A 21,905-nucleotide genomic window follows, 5' to 3' on the forward strand; every position below is an offset into this window, starting at 1 on the left:
TTGGAAATCTGATACCCGAAGCCTACTAAAGAACTTCCAGACATGAAACTCATCTGTTCACCTTTATTGTCCCATGTCAGCTTCAGAATTCAATTCAGAGGAAGTCCAAGTCTGAGACATGAAGCTCCTTGTATGCAATGTCATGCTATTAGCACTGTAATGGTAGAAACCTAACTTGGACCGGTTATGATCAAAGATATCTATAAACTTTGGCACATAATAGTCTAAATTATGTCCACCACCCAGCTTTTCCACAACACAACAGTATCAACTTACTGGAATAAGTTTCATTATCAAAAGTCGAAGTAATCAGCAAATTCTGGTTCTCTTCTCTATCAACGTTTCTTGCCTCTTATTAACACACGACTACTGTTATTTCATACTCTTTTCATCTTTACAACTGATGCCTCAAATATGTAAGCAATTAAACTTGATATAAAGAATTTCAGAAATCAAAACCTATGAGACAATTTGAGTTTCAGAAATCAAAACCTATGAGAGCCTTGCCTGAGGAATTAAACTTGATAAAGAATTCCATTTAGTAATGCATTGGTTAGAACTTGAGTTCCAAATAATGTTGATAAAAAATAGCTTCAACAATTTGGCACAACAAGTTTGACACGCAAGATCTTGAACTGATACATCCACTGCAATTTCTTCCTGCAGAATTCCAAAAATTCCACAATTCGTCACTATTCCAAATCTCCTTACTTTGGACTGCTCTCTTTGCACAACTCAACCCCAGAATTAGTAATATCCAAAATCCTCTGATCTTCACAGCTCCAAAAATTCCAAGAATCAATTTAATTTCCAGCAATGCAGATCTTTTAACAGAATTAGTATAACTCCAATCAATTGCACTCCTCATTTCTTTACTACTTTTTTTTCACTTTCATATATCTTCCTTAATCTTGGTTCTGCAAACCTAAGAATCTACCAAAGCTTCAACAAATATGAATATGCAGAAGGTGCCAAATTCAGTTGTAAATATCCAGAATTCAGCTACATCAGTTTCTGCACAGTTAGTAGTTAAAAAGAATGGAGAAACACTTTTTTTTCTTCCCTCCTGAACAGAGAATATATCTAATCACTGCCATCATTCTTGAATTGAATTTTTCCTCAAATGAATTCAAACTTTGTCAAGTACATTGAATTTAAATCAACCTGTAGAACATGATGAATCTCTTTAAACCATAGAAGGCTTAGGAAGGAACCACTTGACAGTATAAAAATAACAGTTGCACTTGAACCTTTCATTGATTAAAGGTTTACAAGAAAACTTGGCACAAACAATCAATGATACATATTCTCAGATTCGTCACTGCTGCACAATCCAGCAGCCCTTCTTTTTTTTTTTCATATTCAGCATTTTCCAATCCCAAACAACAAGAACTAAGTAGCAACTCATAATTCTGAAATTGATGTCTAAGGATCTGATATAAGCAAAGATTGCAATTGATTTTAAACTAATGCCCTTTTCTTCAAGTATCTATCAAGCACTTATTACAAAATTCACCAATCTCAGAATTCTAATCGATTTCCACCTCCATAAACTTACAACACATAACATCCCCCACACTCAATCCTTTGTCCATCTTGTTTATCCAACTCATCAAGAATTCAACCAATACTCACAATGGAATGAATACAAGGCAAAATGATCAAATGTTAAAATGTTGAATGAGAATGTTAAAGAAAATTGTGAGGAAAGAATTTGAAAATCATAAGGGAACAAGAATGAAAAATATCCTTCATCTCCATGCACACAAATGCTATTGTGACTTCGAAAAGAAGCAAAGCAAGTTTTAGAGTTTAATTTGCTATGAGTGCATGTCACACAAAGAAAATAATAGAGTATAAGTTTAAAGTGGTCCTCTCTAGGTAATTTTTTTTTTGCAATCAAACTCAAGTAATCAAAATGGAATCCATCACCACACTAACCAATATCATGTAAGTAAAGTATTCAATCATGTCCATTGACCTAAAAATTGATGGTCAAACTTAAAGAACTTTTACCATCTTAAAAATATTACTAGAAAATTTCATGGAGAATTTATTCAAAATAGAAAGCTATGTATTACCAAACAAAATGCAAAGTATGAAAGCAAAATGTAAATGTAAAGTATGAAACTAAAGAAAAGTATAGAGCAAAAACAAAAGCAAGGAATGAACTCCCCTTTATTCCGGGCGGTTGCAAACGATTTAGAAGTAGCATCCACGTCGGTAATGAAATGGTCTTTCCCGGTGGTTGGAGTTGGTTAAGAAGTAAAATCCACCTGGGGAGTGGAATGATTGCATTGGAATTGAAGACCGCTCCCTTCTCCCTATTCTTTTTGAAAGTTCTTCCTGGAGGTTGAAGGCGGTTCAGTTTGAGCATCCACTCCGGAAGCTTATATTCTCCTACAAAATCAACAAAAGACAACAGCTCTTGCAAGTATGGGAAAATATTAATTTCTACATTACATGGTTCAAGAAATGCATCACATCCAACAAAATCAATAAATGGTACCTCTATGAATTCTTCTGATGAATTACAAGAAATACTAACCTTATCATGTTGAAAGGTACCTGGAGGTTCTAAAATGGTGACTGTGATCCCCTCCTCATCAAGTAATGGTTCAGGCTTTGGCTCAGGTGGTGTATCTAAGGGAAGTGATTCTTGGGGCTCTGCTTCGGCAGCATAAGTCCCTACACTCTCATCATCAACATCTAGTTCAAGTGATTCTTGGGGTATTGCTTCCAATGTGCAATCCCCTACACTTACACCATCCACATCAGTACCTGCATCATCAACAACATCTACAAAAATAGTATCAGCAAAGTCAGAAATTCTTACAACTACAGAATCATAACAAGAAATATTAGAGGAGTCCTGTGAAGTAATAAAATCAAGATCAGGTCCGTCAAAGACACTACAATCCCTCTGCTTAAGCACCTCAATATTTGTAGGAATGGTCTCATCAACTCTTAAGGTAATCGGTTGTCCATTTCTAAATTGCTGAGGATAGGCTGCCATGGTTTCCAAAAGTTTCATAACTTCATCAGGAGTCTTGTCAATCAAAGGCCCTCCACTAGCTTTATCTACCATGTACAAATCAAACGGCGACAACCCATCATAAAAATGTAGGACAAGCAACTGATCACTAATTTGATGTTGAGGACAACTAGAGCAAAGTTCCTTAAATCTCTTCCAATATTCATGCAATGTCTCCTCCTTGAATTGTTGAATACCACGAATCTTTTTCCGCATAGCTATATAATCATTCTGAACTCCCTATAAGCTATTCTGCTGCTCTATAGGTGAGTAGTACTGATATTCAGGCTGATAGAACCAAGTCTGAGGCTGATAGAACTGATAATATGGATCCATGGTCAAAGAAGTTTCCTGCTCTTACACTGAGACGCTAGCAGATAAAATCAGAGACACAGGAGCATATAATATCAAACACATGGATATATGAACATGAACACAATTGAAACAATTTTTCAAATTTTTATGTAAAAAGAAAAAGAAACAATCCTAAGGTATCAAACACCGCTACAATTCCCCGGCAACGGCGCCAATTTGATAAACCCTAATTTTGTCGTGAAATGGGCATCAAAAGAATTAAGTGACCGAATTCATTCTACACTAATGTAGCATAAAGATGACTCGGGTTGTCTCCCAACGAATGTAAACAGTAGGATGATAGTCTTAGGATCGATTATTGTTGGCTTGGGGTTTTCTGGATAATTTGGAAATTTCAGAATTGACTCTTGAACAAAGAGAAGAAGGACCTAAAACTATGCTACATTTGTAAATTCAACTCATGGAAATTAACAAACAAAGAAGCTAACTAATCTAAACTACTGCATTGGGAGAAATGGTAAACAAGAATAACCTAATGCAACAATTAAGCAAATCTAAATTGTGTAGACATCAAGAATCAAGAGCATTGGTATTAATCAAAGGTTCCAAACTAATAGCAAGGGGATTTGAATCAACTATGCCATGATAAACTACAACAGAACAACAATTCAAATAGAGATAAGAAAACTAGCATCCAAAAGATTCTCACTAATCAAACTAAGAAACCCTAGCTTAGATTCGGTGTGCATCGGATGAAGAACTCGGCGATAAAGATAACAGAGAATGTAAACTCAGCTAGAATGGAACAGGATCAGAGGGAAGGACAGAAATGGTTGCGGAGCTTCAAGAAAGGAAGATCACTGGCCGGAAAACGAAGAGATCGGTTCAAACCACCGAATTGCTTCACCTTCTTTGATTCTTCCTCCTTGCACGAAGTCGCGGCTACAGTTGCAGTCAGATCTGGAACAGGAGGATGAAGTGGCATCGCCGGTTGATTTCGGACGGATCTCAGTTGGAGGAAGGGTCGCCCTTGACCTCGTAGATCACCGGCGGTGGAAGATCAGAATCCCGATCGCTGGCGCGCGCCTCTGTTTTTGACGCGAGGAGAAGAGGAGTTGACGCGATCACTGTAGCTTCTCATCCCTTTAAATCTGATCAAGATTAGAACGGACGGCTGTGGTTTCTCCTGATCAATCCAACGGTGGAAGTTGCTCCAAATCTGATCCAAATCTTCAGATCTTAATCAATGGTTGTGATATACTTCCCCTTGGCTTGGATGGTCTATATAATGATAGATGGCTCAGATCTCCTCAAGTCTTGAATGAACGGTCTATATTGCTTCAGAGTTTGATCCCTTCAATTAGCCCTAGATTTAAGCCCAAATTTGGTTTGATCTGATCTAATCCTTTGCCCCTTCAATATCCTACGAGACCACATTCAAATGATTAACCATAATTCCACAAATAGATGATATATTGCATCAAAGATCAAAATCAATTCATACTCTTAACATGTGATATAAATGTGGATTTAAACACACAATCAACTCAAAAGCATGAGTTTAGAATCCTAAACAATGTGATAAAATGATGGTTATCAGTGACCAGGACATGTCATTGGTATCATACGCATTTATACATCTACTGATTGTGTTTGCTGCACTTATATGCTGCATTTGGATGAATGCATATGTTTGACATACATACAGGATTTATGATACTCTCGATCTGACGACCTGACTATTCTGATAGGAGGCCCTAGTGAGTACAGTTCTCCTCACCCTTTTCTATTGTGCATTTTCCAGCTTTTGTTCAGGAGACTGTACTCCATAGTTATTACTATTTGTTATAGTTTACTATATATGTCAACTAGGTATCTGCTGAGTTGTTGAACTCACCCCCGTGGACACTATCTTTTTCAGGTACCAGGTTGTTTATGGAGTCGCTTGGAGTATCCTGCCTGTCGGTCCCCACATCACATCAGAAGACCTGTCTCCGCTTTCGTTTATTTTTATTTTGGTAAATGAAATTTATGTATTTAGCTTTGTGTTCCAATTTTGTTTCTGGAGTATTGTTTTGTTGTGTGGTGTAAGCCTAGCCGGCTAGCAATCTTCATTTTTAGTTTGTATGTGTTGTCCATTGTATTTTCCATTGTGTTTGATTTTGGTACAGCCGAGTGGGCTGTTAGATTTACATATAACTGTGTGATTGTGTTTTTTTATTGTATCATCCAAGTAGGCTGCATATAAAATGTGTGGTTGTGTGTATATTCCAACCGTCTGTGGCTGAGGTATATTGTGTCTGTAGAAATGGTTCAGATTGTCAGCCGTATAGGGGAGATGCTGTCGAAATTTCTTCGGGCAGGGACTCCCCTGGGGCGTGGCACGCAATTTAGCAGCTAACCAGCGTTCTTCAATTTCCCTGCAAAGGGAACACTGAACATCCTTCTCTTGCAGAATCTCGGAGAGGGCCTTGTCCTTTCGGGCGAGTAATTGGGCCATATGATCCAATTGCCGGTGAATTTGTTGTAGTTCATCAAACTCAGAGTTTGACGTCATGAATAGTGGATTTTAGTTAAAGGAAGGGATACAATTGTTGGTGTTGGATCATTCTCTTTTAAAGGGGAAAATTGACTCTTGTAAAAATTAAGTTGCCCCTTTCCCGAGGTTGATAGAACAATAAATCGATTACACTTCTGATGGTCTAACAAAGAATCAGCATTTATAATCACAAAGGAGAAGTAAATAAGATTAGAGTTTGAGTCCAGTCAGTCAGCTATACCTCCTTCGACTAGATTTGGAGGGAAGACTTGTGATACGATGAGTAGATGAGGGGCCCAATAATGCTTGAAAGTCAATAGTCAAGAAGACGTGGCAGTCAACAGTCAAGGGCAGGTAGTGGTTTGGCTTCCCCGCTCCACCCTCTGTATAATTCCTGGTCAGTCATAGACAGGTCGGGTCCTCAGGGCTAAGCCCCGGGCTGGGGTTTTAACTAGTTCCCGATTGACTACCTATTGATCAGATTATCCAAGCTCAGTCTCATACATATAGCCTGAGCACATTTACCAGACAAACCCCGACCAGCTCTACATTGATCGGGTCATGCAGGCTTAGTCCCTAGTCATAGTCTCAGATGAGTCCTGGTCGATTCTGCGCAACTCATCCTCTGCATCTCACCCCGGCATAATCCCTTGATAGCCCCTGGCCAGCTGTACATGGGCTAGGGCATCAAGGCTCAGTCCTTGCACCACATTCGAGCAAGCATATCAAGCTATTCTTGGTTGAACCTGAGAGGACAAATAACACTAAGCGATAATAGTGTCAGAAAATTATAACCTCCTGTCAGAGAATAACTGCCGTGAGTCAGGAAATATTCCAGTAATTTGTCGCATACTAAGAGTGGAACCTCCCTCCAACCAAGGGGGCCACCGTACATCCTCCCTCACCCGACAAGCTCTGATACCGGATATTCTTTGGTAGCGCGTAGGCTCAAATGGTAAGCAGAGTCATATATAAAAGGAGGTCCTCTTCATTGACTAGGTACACGTGCATCTGCACGCATCTTCAGCAATTCCTTTTTCTTCCTTCGTACACTGCTTCGCCAGAAAAAGGACTTGACTTGAGCATCGGAGGGCCTATGCCGAGGACTTCTTTCCTGATTTTTTTTATCTCTAACGCTCTGCGTGCTTGTTTGGGTGTGTACAGGACCCAAATACCACCGGTTCTGTTATCACTAGCTTTAGTTCCACGTGGGGGTCAAAGTTTCCGACGTACACATATAGGGTGTGTCAAAGTCGTCACTCCATCAACACCGACGCTACCTTCACCGGCCTTTGTCTAACTCGACTTTCGGACAGGATCAACTCCTAATCTCATCTATGAACCTTTCTTTATCATTCATTCTCATAAATATTTAAATTTATTTATTGTTGGTTTCTCTATAAATGAATTTAACAATTTAAAACTAATCACCTAATTTGATATATTTCATGTTAAATTTATTCTAATTTATATAATTAATTTTATATTATATATACATGAACATAAAAAACTTCAACCATTTTACTTTAATTATTATTTCAGAAAAAGATAATATCTTTTTACAAAAATAATAGGCATTTATTATTTATGTATTTCAAAAAGGATTATGACGGATAGTCAAAGGATAATCCATTTTAAATAATATTTTTATATTATTTAATTTGATTCAGTTAATATGCACCCATATTTTCATTTGATAAAAATTATAAAAAATAAAAATATATATTTAGACCTCAGACTCTAATAATTAAATTTAATTTAAAAATTGAAATGCAAACATGAAGTATCATAAATGTTTGACTTGTCTATAAATAAATTTAACGATTTAAATTTATTCATCTAATTTGTTATATTTAATTTTAAATTTATTCTAATTTATATAATTAATTTTATATTATGTTCACATTAACATAGAAAACTTAAAAATTACTTTAATCACTACTTCAAAAAGGATAATATTTTAAGGAAAAAAAACAATAAACATTCATTATCTACATATATATATATATATATCCAATAGGAATTGAAACCCTAATCCATTCTTTGTTTAGCTTCATGGAAGACACACAAAGTTGGCCGCAACAACTCTCACCAGAGGATCAAACTCCAGCATCGGAGATGAATTGGAACCCTCCTTCTCAGGTAAGTAATTTCTTCTTCTTTTTTTTAAAAAAATTCTAAATTAATATTAATTTGTGTATTAGCGTTAATGAATGACAAACCAGTTTACTTATTTTTTTTTTCTCGTCTGATTTCCATAACCATTTAAATCTCCTTTATTCTTAAATTCTTTGTAGTCGAAGCAACAAAGTGGATCCGCAGAAAGCCATGGAATTAAGTCTGCTTTGGAGAACTCTCTCATCTCTGGTATATAATATATTATCTAAATAAGAGGATTATTATTTTGTCAATCTATTCATGACCGAATAGATTTACTTTTACTTGTGCAAGATCCGAATGACATACAAAGAGAGCTGAAAGTGAAACTAAGCAAGGAAATGGATGAGTTTCTCCTGAAAATAAAAGAAGGATGGAAGAGTGAGATAGCAAAGTTGAATAGGCCAACATCAAATATGACTACTGTTTTGAATGATCAAACATGGGCATTCGTAAAAGAGAATCTCATAGTACAATTGAGAGCCGCAGCGGGGGAATTGAAAGAGAAAGGACAAGAACAAATAAAAGAGACACTAGTAAAGTCGAGTAAGATTCTTTCAAATTACCTATTTATTTATTTTTTACATTTTCTAAATGAATTTTTAGCAGCCATGTAAGCCATATTTTCACAAATTTAGATCACTTTACTTGAGATGATTTAAAGATTATTAAGACTGTCAATTATTTAATTATCTTATAATTAAACAAAATCTTTGCCGAATTAATTATTTTACTGTTTTAATATTTTAGAAGAAAGTAATATTTTAAAATTTTCAAGGGTTCAATTTGATAACTTTATAGTAATAAATATGAATGTCGTTTGATAACTTTATACTAATATAAATATCAACTAGTGAGTTATTATATATATATCAAGTGATACTAAAAATATGTATGGCATTTGATATTTTATACTAATAAATACTGCTTAAATTTAAATAATTAGCATGATTAATATAATTCAAATCTTTAAAACTTAAAACAAAAAGTGTTTATCATTACAAATATCCTTTTATAATTTTGAAAATAAATTTCTTTACTTGCAATCTAATGGTTATTATGAATGTGATTTGAATTTATGGTATTATTAGTATTCTTATTTACATTTTGTCTTCTAAATATTTTCTCTTTATATGTATTTAATTACAGGTATAAGCATTGACACCATAAAGCAAAAATTGGAACTGGAGAAATGTTTAGCAATTGTGGTTTGGTTTGTTGGAATTGCACTCATATTAATTACCGGCATTATTAAAATTTTTCTCAAATTTTAGAATTTTTATTTTTCATAATTTGGTGGTTATTTATTGTTGATTTTTTCAATTTAATTTTAGCTTTAAATTTTTTATAATAATGTTTCATAAATTATTGAACCATCAATAGATTGAATGCTTGATTGAATTGGTTACTAGTTGACTTAGAATTAACATAACATTCAAGTTCTTTAATAAAATATATATCAAAGTATAGATAAATTCCATACTATTTGTAATTTAAAAATTCATAAACTATATATACCTTTCTTATTGGTTCTAACATGCCTTACTTATCATTCTTTTTTTTTTATTTTATTCAGAATTATTTCAGTTTATTCGTTGTAATTAATTCATAAAAAATTATTTGGAAAATATGTAACGGCCGAAAAAACCCTCCGATTCGAAAAAGCCCTCCGATTCGACGCCGTCACATTCGAGGAAAGCGCTACGAACCAGCGGACGAAACCTCATCTCGATTTACAAATTACACGGCATTTCCAGTACACCACAAAAACCGTCGAATCGTCGATCTAGACCGTTGTTCTGGCCTAGAGCGGGAGCCCCGTGGGCCCCACGCGAAGGGGACATGTCACTAATGTGGAGAAAATGTTTAAGAAGTTGCGTGAGAGAAGGCACCGCATCGTTACCTTTGTAGACTCGTTTGCTGCGTCATTCGTGTCGACGCGTCAGGCAATGATTGCCGGGAGCGTAGAATTGGATGCAGGTAACATTACTAGCGGTGTACATATTCAATCAAATCGCTATAAATAGGGACCCTAGCCCCTTGGCAGTCCTTAAGTCGCTTATCGTATTCGATTCTCATCCGGCCAATTGGTCCTCGGGATTTTTCTTCTCTCTCAAGGTAGTTTCGAAGGAGGGCATCCCTCCGGATCTTTGTGAAACTTTTCCTCCGGAGGGCATCCCTTCGAAACTTTTCCCCATGACAAGGAGGGCATCCCTCCGGATCAGCAAAGGTTGATCTTCGCAGGCAAACAGCTCGAGGACGGCCGCACCTTGGCCGATTACAACATTCAGAAGGAATCTACCCTCCACCTTGTTCTCCGCCTCCGCGGTGGCATGCAAATTTTCGTCAAGACTCTCACCGGCAAGACGATCACCCTCGAGGTGGAGAGCTCGGACACCATCGACAATGTTAAGGCCAAAATCCAGGACAAGGAGGGCATCCCCCCGGACCAACAAAGGCTCATCTTCGCCAGCAAGCAACTTGAGGACGGCCGCACCTTAGCAGACTACAACATTCAAAAGGAGTCGACCCTCCACCTGGTTCTCCGCCTTCGTGGTGGCCAGTGATCTCTGTTTTGGGTGATATGGCTGATCGATGTCTCTGTTTTTGTGATATTGTCGTATGGTTTCAAGTCTGATGTAGTGATCGTATGGTTTGTGTTTGTCAAGTCTATTAGAACAGAACAGAACAACAGTATGTTATAATTCTGATTTCAAGCTTTATATTCAATTTTATAATTATCACTATTTACCTGTTTATTTTTTACTAAGAGGTAATCATGTGAGTCCTCACTCTCTGTGAAAGAATCGTTTGGCCTGTCCTAAAATACTGATTTTGGAATCATATATATGTATTTTGATATTCTATTAGAAAGCCAAGAATGATTTAACAAGCACGCTGATTATTAAATATAAAAGAAAAAGATTTACCTAAAATCATCTAATACATAAATATTTATATGCGATAAGGACATTTGAACAGCACCATTTAGCAAGTCGACATCCAGATTAGACTTCTCATTTTGTCTTGCAAGCATTTTTTGATCGTTGAGAGGCTTACTTTCTATAATCATTGAATTCTTTAATATTTATAAAACAATGATAAACCTCTGAAACATATAATTATATTATATTGTTTTACACAATTTTTAATTGACTGAAAGGGCAAGCGCTTTGTTTTTTTCTAGGTCAAATTGTATCTTTTTTATCTGTCGGAGAAGACGAAGAGCATGCACAGAGATATAAATATAGATGTTGAAGAAGACGAAGAGCTGCACAGAGATGAAAACTATAATGCAGAGATTACTACAACATAATTATTGTTCGGAGAAGCATAACACTGGAAATAACTACGTTATCTGCACGATAGCTATAAATTGTGTTCATCGTTGGCACTTGACGTGCAGGTACACTGATTTTCCACAAGCTGCTTATTTTTCTTCTCTGTTACCTCCACCATTCAGATGTCTGCCAAGAATCTCAATGACGATGGCAAGTCCTTCACCCTCAAGTTACAGAGCTCAGACTTCATCTTTGACAGCTTGAAGGTGAAGATCGAGGACGAGGAGGGTATTAGTATCACCTTCGACATGGTACAGAGACCGAGTAAAAGAATGCGAATCTTCGTCGAGCTTCCCTCTTCCAGGTCCAGCATAATTGCACTGCAGGTTAAGAGCTCGAACACCATCGACAATGTCAAGGCCAAGATCCAGGATAAGGAGGGCATCCCTCCGGACCAGCAAAGGTTGATCTTCACAGGCAAAGAGCTCGTGGACGGCCGCACCTTGGCCGATTACAACATTCAAAAGGAATCGACCCTCCGCCTTGTCCTCCGCAGTACCATGAAAATTTTCGTCAAGATTATCACCGGCAAGACGACCACTCTCGAGGTGGAGAGCTCGGACACCATCGAAGATGTCAAGTTCAAAATCCAGGACAAGGAGGGAATTCCCCCGGACTACCAAAAGCTGATCTTCGAAGGCAAGCAACTTGAGGAAGGCCGCATCTTGGAGGACTACAACATTCAAAACGAATCGACCCTCCACCTGGTTTTCCGCCTTCGTGGTTGACCGTGATCTCTGTTTTGGGTGATACGGCTGATCGATGTCTCTGTTTTTATGATGTTGTCTTATGGTTTCAAGTGTGATGTAGAGATCGTATGGTTTGTCTTTGTCGAGTCTATTTGAACAAAATAGAACAGAATGTTATAATTCTGATTTCAAGATTTATATTTAATGTAATAATTATCATTATTTACCTGTTTATTTTTTACTAAGAGCTGAGTCCTCACTCCCTCTAAAAAAATCATTTGGCCGTTCCCAAAATACTGATTTTGAAATCACATATACGTATTTTTTAATTCTATTAGAAAGACAATACTGATTTAACAGGCACGCTGATTATTAAATATAAAAGAAAAAGATTGACCTAAAATCATCTAATACATAAATATTTATATATGATAAGGACATTTGAACAGCTAGCAGCATAAGCAGGTCAACATCCAGATTAGACTTTTCATTTTGTCTTGCAAGCACTTTGTATCCTTGAGAGGCCTTTCTATAATCATCGAACTCTTTAATATTTTCAAAACAATGATAAACCTCTAAAACATATAATTATATTATAGAGTTAATAACTTTAAACCCCCTTATATTTTATTGTAGGTTACATTTTATCCCCCTCTATTTGAAAAATTACACTTAATCTCCCTTTGACATAAGTAAAAAAGAAAAAATAAATAAATGACCAAAATAACCCTAACCTAAATCAGACTTTAGAAGAAAATGAAAAATAAAAATAAAAATAATTCCGTAAGATCGTTGAAAGTTTAACCTTAACTCAACCTGATTTATATATATGCCCAAAATATCACTTATTCCTAGAAAAAAATATCTTAAATTCACACATGCACTAGCATAAATAATAGAAAAATAATAACTCTGAAATGAATAATCAGCCAAAAACTCATCCACCAACCAAAAAAGAGCCAAAATTATAAATTGATGAATCAAAATTAAATAAAGATAGAATAAAATTTATCATTAAAAATCAAAATAAAGACCCTTTGATAATTTATAAAAAAATCATTCTTTTAATTTTTGTCCAAAAGTAAATTTTCATTTCAAAACAGCTAAAAAAAATTTTCATTTCAAAAAGGTGCTGCTTTGAAATGAAAATTTACTTTTGGAAAAAAATTAAAAGGATGATTTTTTTTATAAATCATCAAAGGGTCTTTATTTTGATTTTTAATGATAAACTTTATTCTATCTTTATTTAATTTTGATTCATTAATTTAGAATTCTGGTTCTTTTTTATTTGATGGAATGAATTTTTGACAAATTATCCCTTTCAGAGTTGCTATTTTTCTGTTATTTATGCCGGTGCATGTGTGAATTTTGTGAGGATATTTTTTCTAGGAACAAATGAGATTTTGTGTCTATATATAAATCAGGTTGAGTTAAGGTTAAGCTTTCAACGATTTTACGGGATTATTTTTATTTTTATTTTTATTTTTCATTTTCTTCTACAAGTCTGATTTAGATTAGGGTTATTTTAGTCATTTACTTTTTTTTCATTTTTACTTATGTCAAAAAGGGGTTAAGTGTAGTTTTTTAAATAGAGGGGGGCAAAATGCAACCTACTGTAAAATACAAGGCGGTTTAAAGTTATTAACCCTATATTATATTGTTTTACACCATTTTTAATTGACTGAAAGGGCAAGATATTTGTTTTTTTCTAGGTCAAATTGTATTTTTATCTGTTGGAGAAGACGAAGAGCATGCACGGAGACATAACTATAGTCCATAGATGTTGAATAAGACGTAATTGGATTGCCCATGATAATTGAGGGAGCAAGTATGCTTGACATTTCTTAACACGTTGATGACACATGAGGTTGATAGGTGGCAAATGATAATTGGATTGCTATGTTTTTATTTTTGAATTTTAATTATGTATGTGAGGTATGTGGGAGAATGGTGCATAGATCCATCGTAATTGATCTATCTAGTCCGCAGCAAACGGCTCGCGGTAAAGACAGTACCAAATCCGTTGATGGCTGGGGCTTTGCCAAAAAGTCCGAGAGGATGAATAGATCCACCATAACGATCTATCTAGTCCGCAGCAAACGGCTCGCGGTAAGGACAACTCTAAATCCGTTGATGGCTGGGGCTTTGCCAAAAAGCCCAGAAGGGTGTATAGGTCCACCATAAAGACCTATCTAGTCCGCAGCAAACGGCTCGCGGTAAGGACAACAATAAATCCGTTGATGGCTGGGGCTTTGCCAAAAAGCCCAGGAGGGTGCATAGGTCCACCATAAAGACCTATCTAGTCCGCAGCAAACGGCTCGCGGTAAAGACATCATAAATCCGTTGATAGCTGACCACTTGCTAAAAGTGGGACGACGATCTATGGTGAAGTGATAATCTTGATGAATCCAAGCTATGCTTTTGATAAACTGCGGTTTGTTGCTGTCCGAATTTTTTAGATGCAGTCTGAATTCTGCATCTGCTGTACAAATTTTGAAGCACAATACAGTTGCTGTCCGAAGATTGATTTGATGATTGCACTTGGTGTTGACTTGCATATGTGACTTTGGATTGCTGTCCACGGTTTGGGAATTTGGCTCACACCATGAAAGGCTTGGTAAGCTTGGTAACTAGCATGCAAGTGTGAGAAAGTGGTGTGTGAGTATATGATTGGAGGTAGTGTTGACTTTGTTTTATGCATGCATGATGTAGAGAGAAGGAATATGTAAGTGACTTGAGTGATGAGAAGGGAGTTCCCTCACTTATGAGGATAAGCTCTTTGATATGCTGTATGGTTTGATATTCGGTTTGAGAGTTTCCCTCTCAAATCGATTTTTATATATACATGTACCTATTTCCGTGAATAAGACGAAGAGCATGCACAGAGATGGAAACTACAATGCATAGATTACTATACAATTGTTATAACTAGACCATCCATATCAGTATCCTCATCTAAAATCTAAAATCTAAAATCTAAAATCTAAAATTTAGGGTAAAATGACTATTTTATTAAATTTAGATATATATTTTCCACTACATGATATATGAGCTTCCTTATAATTTGCCATATGTTTATTTTTTTATTATTTTTTCTTTTTCCTTCATATTTTTTATTATTAGATGGAGGAAAGATATAGAGGAGAGAGAAATTTTTTATTAACAGAGGAAGAAGAGAGAAATTTTTTATTAATAGAGGAAGGAGAGAGAAATTTTTTATTATTAGAGGGAGGAGAGAGAAATAGTATTTTAATGTTTAGAGAATAGAATCCATTTCCTAAATTTAAAGAATTACTATTCATAAAATGTATATTTAGGGAATGAGTAGGATATCTAATGTGGATGTTTTTTTAATGTAAAATGTAAAATTTAAGATAAAAACTTAATTTAGAGTAATTGATGTGAGAAGCATAACACCAGTTATCTGCACGATCGCTATAAATTGTGTTGGACAATACAAAATAATTAGAATCTGATCAGTCAAAATAAAATTCTATATATTTATTTTTAAATTAAAATACATTAATTAAAATGACATGTAATAATGAAATATTTTATATTCAGATTCTCATCTTTGGCACGATCGCTATAAATTGTTTCGAGGTGGACAATCTGATTTCCCATTCCAGCCATTAAATAAATCCGACAGATGACCCTTGATGCGGTTCTCAACATCACCAGTAATTCAAGTACCGCACGTGCTCTGGGGAGCTAATCTCGTGGATGATCGTTATCTTTGTTTTTTATGTGATTTTGTCCGTGTGGTTTCAAGTAAGATGAACTGGTCTGCTTTATGTTTCTGAACTCTGATCAGACATCAGAACGTTTGACATTTTCTAATGTAGTTGAAGCTTGAAGGTGATGAAGCGAAAAAAAAAACACCTAAATCTATATTATGATTATTATCATCAAATTCACCACTAGGCGTTTGACTGTGATTTTGACGGCCGAGTCTTTTTAATAGGGTACTGAAAAACGTTTGCAGAATCAGCACATTTAACAGTGAAGATTTTTCAAGTTACAAAATTAACAGTCCAAGATTTTTGAAATTACAAAATTAACAATGCAAGATTTTTCAAGTTACGATGCAACACGATTGATTTTTTCTTAAATTTATAATTATCTATTTATATTCCTATCTTCTAAAAGAGCATCCGATTATATCGTCATTATCACACCTATCACCTTTTATATATATATATATATATATATATATATATATATATTTAGTGAATTGATATCCTGCGCGTCCGCACAGTACACGACTGTGCACGTGCAGGATAACAATCGTTTTTTTTTTTAATTTTTTAAATATTTTAAATTAAGAAAATCAATTAAAAAAATAAACATTTCCTTATATAAATTTCTAATACATTAATATATCTCCTTAACATATTACAATACTCAATAAATACTTAAATTGATTTTATTTTAATTTTTTTTAAAACCAAACATTATAACCTAATTGAGAAGTCTGAACCCCATAGGTAAAATCTAAAAAAAAATAGCTTTGATACTATAACCCAAAGCCTGAACCCTAGAGGTAAAATCTAAAAAAAATAACTTTAATACTATAACCCAAAGTCTGAACCCTAGAGGTAAAATCTAAAAAAAATAACTTTAATACTATAACCCAAAACTTGAACCCTAAATAGTTTTGATATTATAACCCAAAGTCTGAACCCTAGAGGTAAAATATTAAAAAAAATAACTTTGATACTATAACCCAAAATCTGAACCCTAAAAATAAAATTTAAAAAAATATTTTAATTATTTTTTTAATTCAAAAATTAATTATAAAAAAAATAACAAAACCCAGATATTTTGAATTAAAAAATAATATTTCTTTAATTTATATAACAGCTAATACGTTAAGATATCCCCTTAACATATTACAATACTCCATAAATATTTAAATTTAATTCATTTTTAATTTTTTTTTAACTAAATATTATAATCCAATTGGAAAATCTAAACCCCAAAGGTAAAATCTTAAAAAAAAATAACTGAAAAATTATATCCCAATTAAGATGCCTGAATCCTATTAATAAAATCTTTAAAAATATATTTTATTATTTTTTTAATCAAAATTAATATATTTTATTTATTTTTTTAATCAAAATTTAAAAAAACAAAAAAAATCATGATATACTCAACATATTACAATACTCAATAAATACTTAAATTAATTTTATTTTAATTTTTTTTTAAAACCAAACACTATAATCTAATTGGAAAATATGAACCCCATAGGTAAAATCTAAAAAATAAAATAGCTTTGATACTATAACCCAAAACCTGAACCCTAGAGGTAAAATCTAAAAAAAAAAGCAGCTTTGATACTATTATCCAAAGCCTGAACCCTAAATAACTTTGATACTATAACCCAAAGTATGAACACTAGAGGTAAAATAAAAAAAATAGCTTCGATACTATAACTCAAAGCCTGAACCCTAACAATTAAATTTTAAAAAAATATTTTAATTATTTTTTTAATTCAAAATTTTTAAAAAAAATTAAAAAGAAAAAAAAACGCTGAAATCCTACGCGACGTGCACAGTCGTGCACTGTAAACATCGCACAGGATATCAGCGCTGATATATATATATATATATATATTTTACTGTTGCATACTCATTATAATAATATATCTTTTTCATCTATATTCTTTTTAATATTAACATTCATTATCTATGAGTTTTATATTACACTCAATCATAAAATTATATCATATTAAATAAATATATTTTAATATATTTAAATTATTATTATTTAAAAAATATACTCATATTTTATTATTTATCCATTTTATTTAATTTTTAATTTCAAAATTTATAATTTATTTTAATAAATAAAATCATAAACCCTAAACCCTAAACTTCTTGCCATATTGAACATGTTCAATGTCTTGAATATTGTTCGTGTGAAGGGGTGTTATAACACCCTTTCATATTAGTTTTAACACTAATAGGGATGTCCCAGGGTGTAGCACAGACGGTGGGTGCATGATATATCTGGCGTAATGGTCAGATTTTGATTATTTGGAACTGACGATTTAGGGTTTACCCTATCATACGTCGAACGTTTGTGTACCTATATGTACCTTCCTTCATATCCGTGGGATCGACACTAGGGAAATCGTTAATGTTGTGGATCTACATTTAACACCAATAAGGGTGTTATAACGCCCCATTAATAGAGCAATATGGATGATCTAATAATTTACCGTCCTATCCGATCTACACAGATAAATATATATTTGGTGTAATTATCTATGCCCCAAGGGTCTAGCACAGACAGTCAACAGAATTATGATCTATAGTTTATTCTTTTAGGCGCCTAATATATATCTATATTTATCTCTCTTCATATTTATGGACCAATATTAGGGGACACCAAATAGCCGATCTTCTTTTGAAAAATGTAATTATCTGAGTGCCAAGTAATCGTTACATATTTTATAATGGTAGCAGCAACATATTAGCTTAGAAATTGCTAGGTTCGCTTGCCGGTGTGCTCAGCCGTCGATATGTCACGAGTTGTATTATCATGTCTGGGTCAGGCGCCACTGAATTCCGATCTCGGCAGCAAATTTAAGAGAACAAAGGGATTTGCGGACTGTCTTTGAATTTCCGCCAAGGCTACCATTAGGAAAAAAAAATGTTAATATATTGATTGGATTTCATTTTTAATTGACTGAAGGACAAGAGATTTATTTTTTTCTTAGGTCAAATTGTATTTTCCGGCCCTGGGCCAAAAATACTCAAGGGCCCAATTTTAATATATATATATACATATAATAATAATAATAATAACTTTTCCTCGAAGCCTTCGCCGAGACCCTGCTTTCGCCTGGACTCTCTTCGCCGAAACCCCTCCCCTCGCCCCTTGCCGAAGCGGCGAAGCCCCAGTTCTCTCACCCTCTCCATTCTCCTCGCCGAAGCCCTCCCTCGCCGCACCTTCTCAGTTCCCTCCCTCGCCGAGACGCCCTACATCGGTGAGACGAGGCTCTCTCTTCCATTGTTGATTTTACCCGCTGTGCCCGACCCTCCCTCGCCTCGACGAAGCTCCCTTGCCATATTAATCATGTTAATCATGTTTTGTTTCTGCACAAATTGGCAGTATCTGCTCCGTTCGTTTTTAGGTCTTAATCGTCCTTTTCTTTCGATCGCTCCCTTTGAGCGATGGATTTTTCCATATTAATATAGTTATTGCATCAATTTTTACTATTTTTTTTCCACCGTTTCTCGTATTGTCTCCCAAAAAAGTAAATCCGCTAGCTTAGCGGGCCCCCGGCCCCACCGATATGGACTTGTATGGTCCCTCAAGATTAGGGATTTGATTGCAGTGTTCGTAGGAACTCTAACGCCTTTCCAATATCTTATTTTGATCTGGGATCTGACATTTGAGTATTTTTCAAATTTTAAAAATTTGCATTCTAGTAGATTGTTTGAGTCCTTTGCTTGCGTGCTATGAACTTCAGATCCTGTGATTCCTAGTATTATTGCTACTTAGTTAATGTCTGTAATTTGAGGGAAATTGGTAATTTCACTCTAGGTTCAGTATTTTTTAGAACCATATTGTTCAGAGAGAATGTGCAGTAGTTCATTTAGATGAATATATGAAAGGAGAGAATGAGATTGGATGTGGAACATAATTCAAAAGCTGTGGTATGTAGATTCATCTCATAATTTTCAACCAACTCCAACTACTCTCACCTGTAATTTACTAAATATTTGATGAAGGTCACAATGTGGGGTTGTCGCATATGTATCATGCAAGCCTTTTGACCTTGTTTGCGTTTGATCTTTATTGTTTGAAGTGTGAATTGTCCCATTTTGCTAATTTTCAGAATAGAACTCCATGTCAACAGAATACTGTCCTGCTCACTTCTGACGGGAAATTAATTTGCTATGGTAACAATTTTATTTACCTATTACGGGTTGTTGTCGTCATTAATTTTGGATCAATACTGCAATTCTTTACTCTTTTGTTAGTTAGACCTTTGTGATGTCGTTAACATCATGTTGTGTAGTGGTTTTGCTAATTCTGAAACCAAATATTCTGCTTGATCGTGCTAGATAACAAATCTTTAATATATATAAGCAGAAGATTTATGATTAATTCTGATCCATAAGCTGCTGGTTTTCTTCTCTGTTTCCTCCACCATTCAGATGCAGATGTCTGCCAGGAATCTCAATGACGATGGCAAGTCCATCACCCTTAAGTTGCAGAGTTCAGACTTCATCTTTGACAACTTTAAGGCGAAGATCCAGGATGAGGAGGGCATCAGTATCACCTTCGACATGTTGCAGAGACCGAGTCAAAGAATGCGAATCTTCATCGAGCTTGCCTCCACTTCCAGGTTCAGCATAATTGCGCTGAAGGTTAAGAGCTCAGACACCATCGACAACGTCAAGGCCAAAATCCAGGACAAGGAGGGCATCCCCCCGGACCAGCAAAGGCTCGTCTTCGCCGGCAAGCAACTTGAGGACCACCGCACCTTGGCAGACTACTACATTCAAAAGGGATCGACCCTCCACCTTGTCCTCCGCGTTGGCATGCAAATTTTCGTCAAGACTGTCCGCGGCAAGACGATCACCCTCGTGATGGAGAGCTCGGACACCATCGACAATGTCAAGGCCAAAATCCAGGATAAGGAGGGCATCCCCCCGGACCAGCAAAGGCTCATCTTCTTCGACAAGCAACTTGAGGACGACCGCACCTTGGCGGACTACTGCATTCAAAAGGGATCGACCCTCCACCTTGCCCTCCGTGGTGGCATGCAAATTTTCGTCAAGACCCCCGGCAAGACGATCACCCTCGAGGTGGAGAGCTCAGATACCATCGACAATGTCAAGGCCAAAATCCAGGACAAGGAGGGCTTCCCCCCGGACAAGCAAAGGCTCAACTACGCTGGCAAGCAACTTCAGGATGGCTGCACCTTGGCCGATTACAACATTCAGAAGGAATCTACCCTCCACCTTGCCCTCAGCCTCAGCTTCCTCTGTAGCATGCAAATTTTCGTCAAGACTGTCCGCGGCAAGACGATCACCCTCGAGGTGAAGTGGTCGGACACCATTGACAATGTCAAGGCCAAAATCCAGGATAAGGAGGGTATACCCCCGGACCAGCAAAGGCTCATCTTCTTCGACAAGCAACTTGAGGACGACCGCACCTTGGCGGACTACTGCATTCAAAAGGGATCAACCCTCCACCTTGCCCTCCGTGTTGGCATGCAAATTTTCGTCAAGACCCCCGGCAAGACGATCACCCTCGAGGTGGAGAGCTCGGATACCATCGACAATGTCAAGGCCAAAATCCAGGACAAGGAGGGCTTCCCCCCGGACAAGCAAAGGCTCAACTACGCTGGCAAGCAACTTCAGGATGGCTGCACCTTGGCCGATTACAACATTCAGAAGGAATCTACCCTCCACCTTGTCCTCCACGGTGGCATGCATATTTTCATCAAGACAATCCACTACAAGACGATTACCCTCGAGGTGGAGAGGTCGGACACCATTGACGATGTCAAGGCCAAAATCCAGGACAAGGAGGGCTTCCCCCTAAACCGGCGAATTCTCGTCTTATCCGGCAAACAACTGCAGGGCGGCCGCACCTTGGCGGACTACCGCATTCATAATGGTTCGATCCTCCACCTGGTTATCCGCCCGTAATCTCTGTTTTGGGCGATATGGTTGGTCGATGTCTCTGTTCTTGTGCTATTGCCTTGTGGTTTCAACCCTGCTGTAGTCATCGGATGGTTTGTGTTTGTGAAGTCTATTTGAACAAAACAGAACAGTATGTTATAATTCTGATAAATTTCCTTA

At 36.0% G+C, this 21,905-nt stretch overlaps 2 protein-coding genes across 3 annotated transcripts; both read left to right on the forward strand.

The window, feature by feature from the left end:
• The first annotated feature begins 7,936 nt into the window (after positions 1 to 7,936).
• Positions 7,937 to 9,319, forward strand: LOC122019032. The gene is made up of 4 exons (XM_042576541.1): positions 7,937 to 8,030; positions 8,186 to 8,255; positions 8,340 to 8,591; positions 9,195 to 9,319. The coding sequence occupies exons 1-4, from the start codon at positions 7,944 to 7,946 to the stop codon at positions 9,317 to 9,319; spliced, it is 534 nt and encodes a 177-aa protein (XP_042432475.1). The 5' UTR covers positions 7,937 to 7,943.
• An 884-nt stretch (positions 9,320 to 10,203) lies between these two features.
• Positions 10,204 to 21,905, forward strand: LOC122019732 (polyubiquitin-like). Of its 2 annotated transcripts, XM_042577228.1 has the most exons (4): positions 10,204 to 10,608; positions 11,658 to 12,109; positions 14,344 to 14,347; positions 20,405 to 21,905. In XM_042577228.1, exons 1-4 carry the CDS (start codon positions 10,379 to 10,381, stop codon positions 21,750 to 21,752), a joined length of 2,034 nt encoding a protein of 677 aa, XP_042433162.1. In that variant the 5' UTR covers positions 10,204 to 10,378; the 3' UTR covers positions 21,753 to 21,905. The 2 variants fall into 2 exon arrangements, with proteins under 2 accessions (XP_042433162.1, XP_042433161.1); XM_042577227.1 differs by lacking the exons at positions 10,204 to 10,608; positions 11,658 to 12,109; positions 14,344 to 14,347 and adding an exon at positions 18,898 to 19,072 and having other exon boundaries at positions 20,250 to 21,905.

The sequence above is a fragment of the Zingiber officinale genome, chromosome 9A, assembly GCF_018446385.1.
Source record: "Zingiber officinale cultivar Zhangliang chromosome 9A, Zo_v1.1, whole genome shotgun sequence".
NCBI classification, from domain to species: Eukaryota; Viridiplantae; Streptophyta; class Magnoliopsida; order Zingiberales; family Zingiberaceae; genus Zingiber; species Zingiber officinale.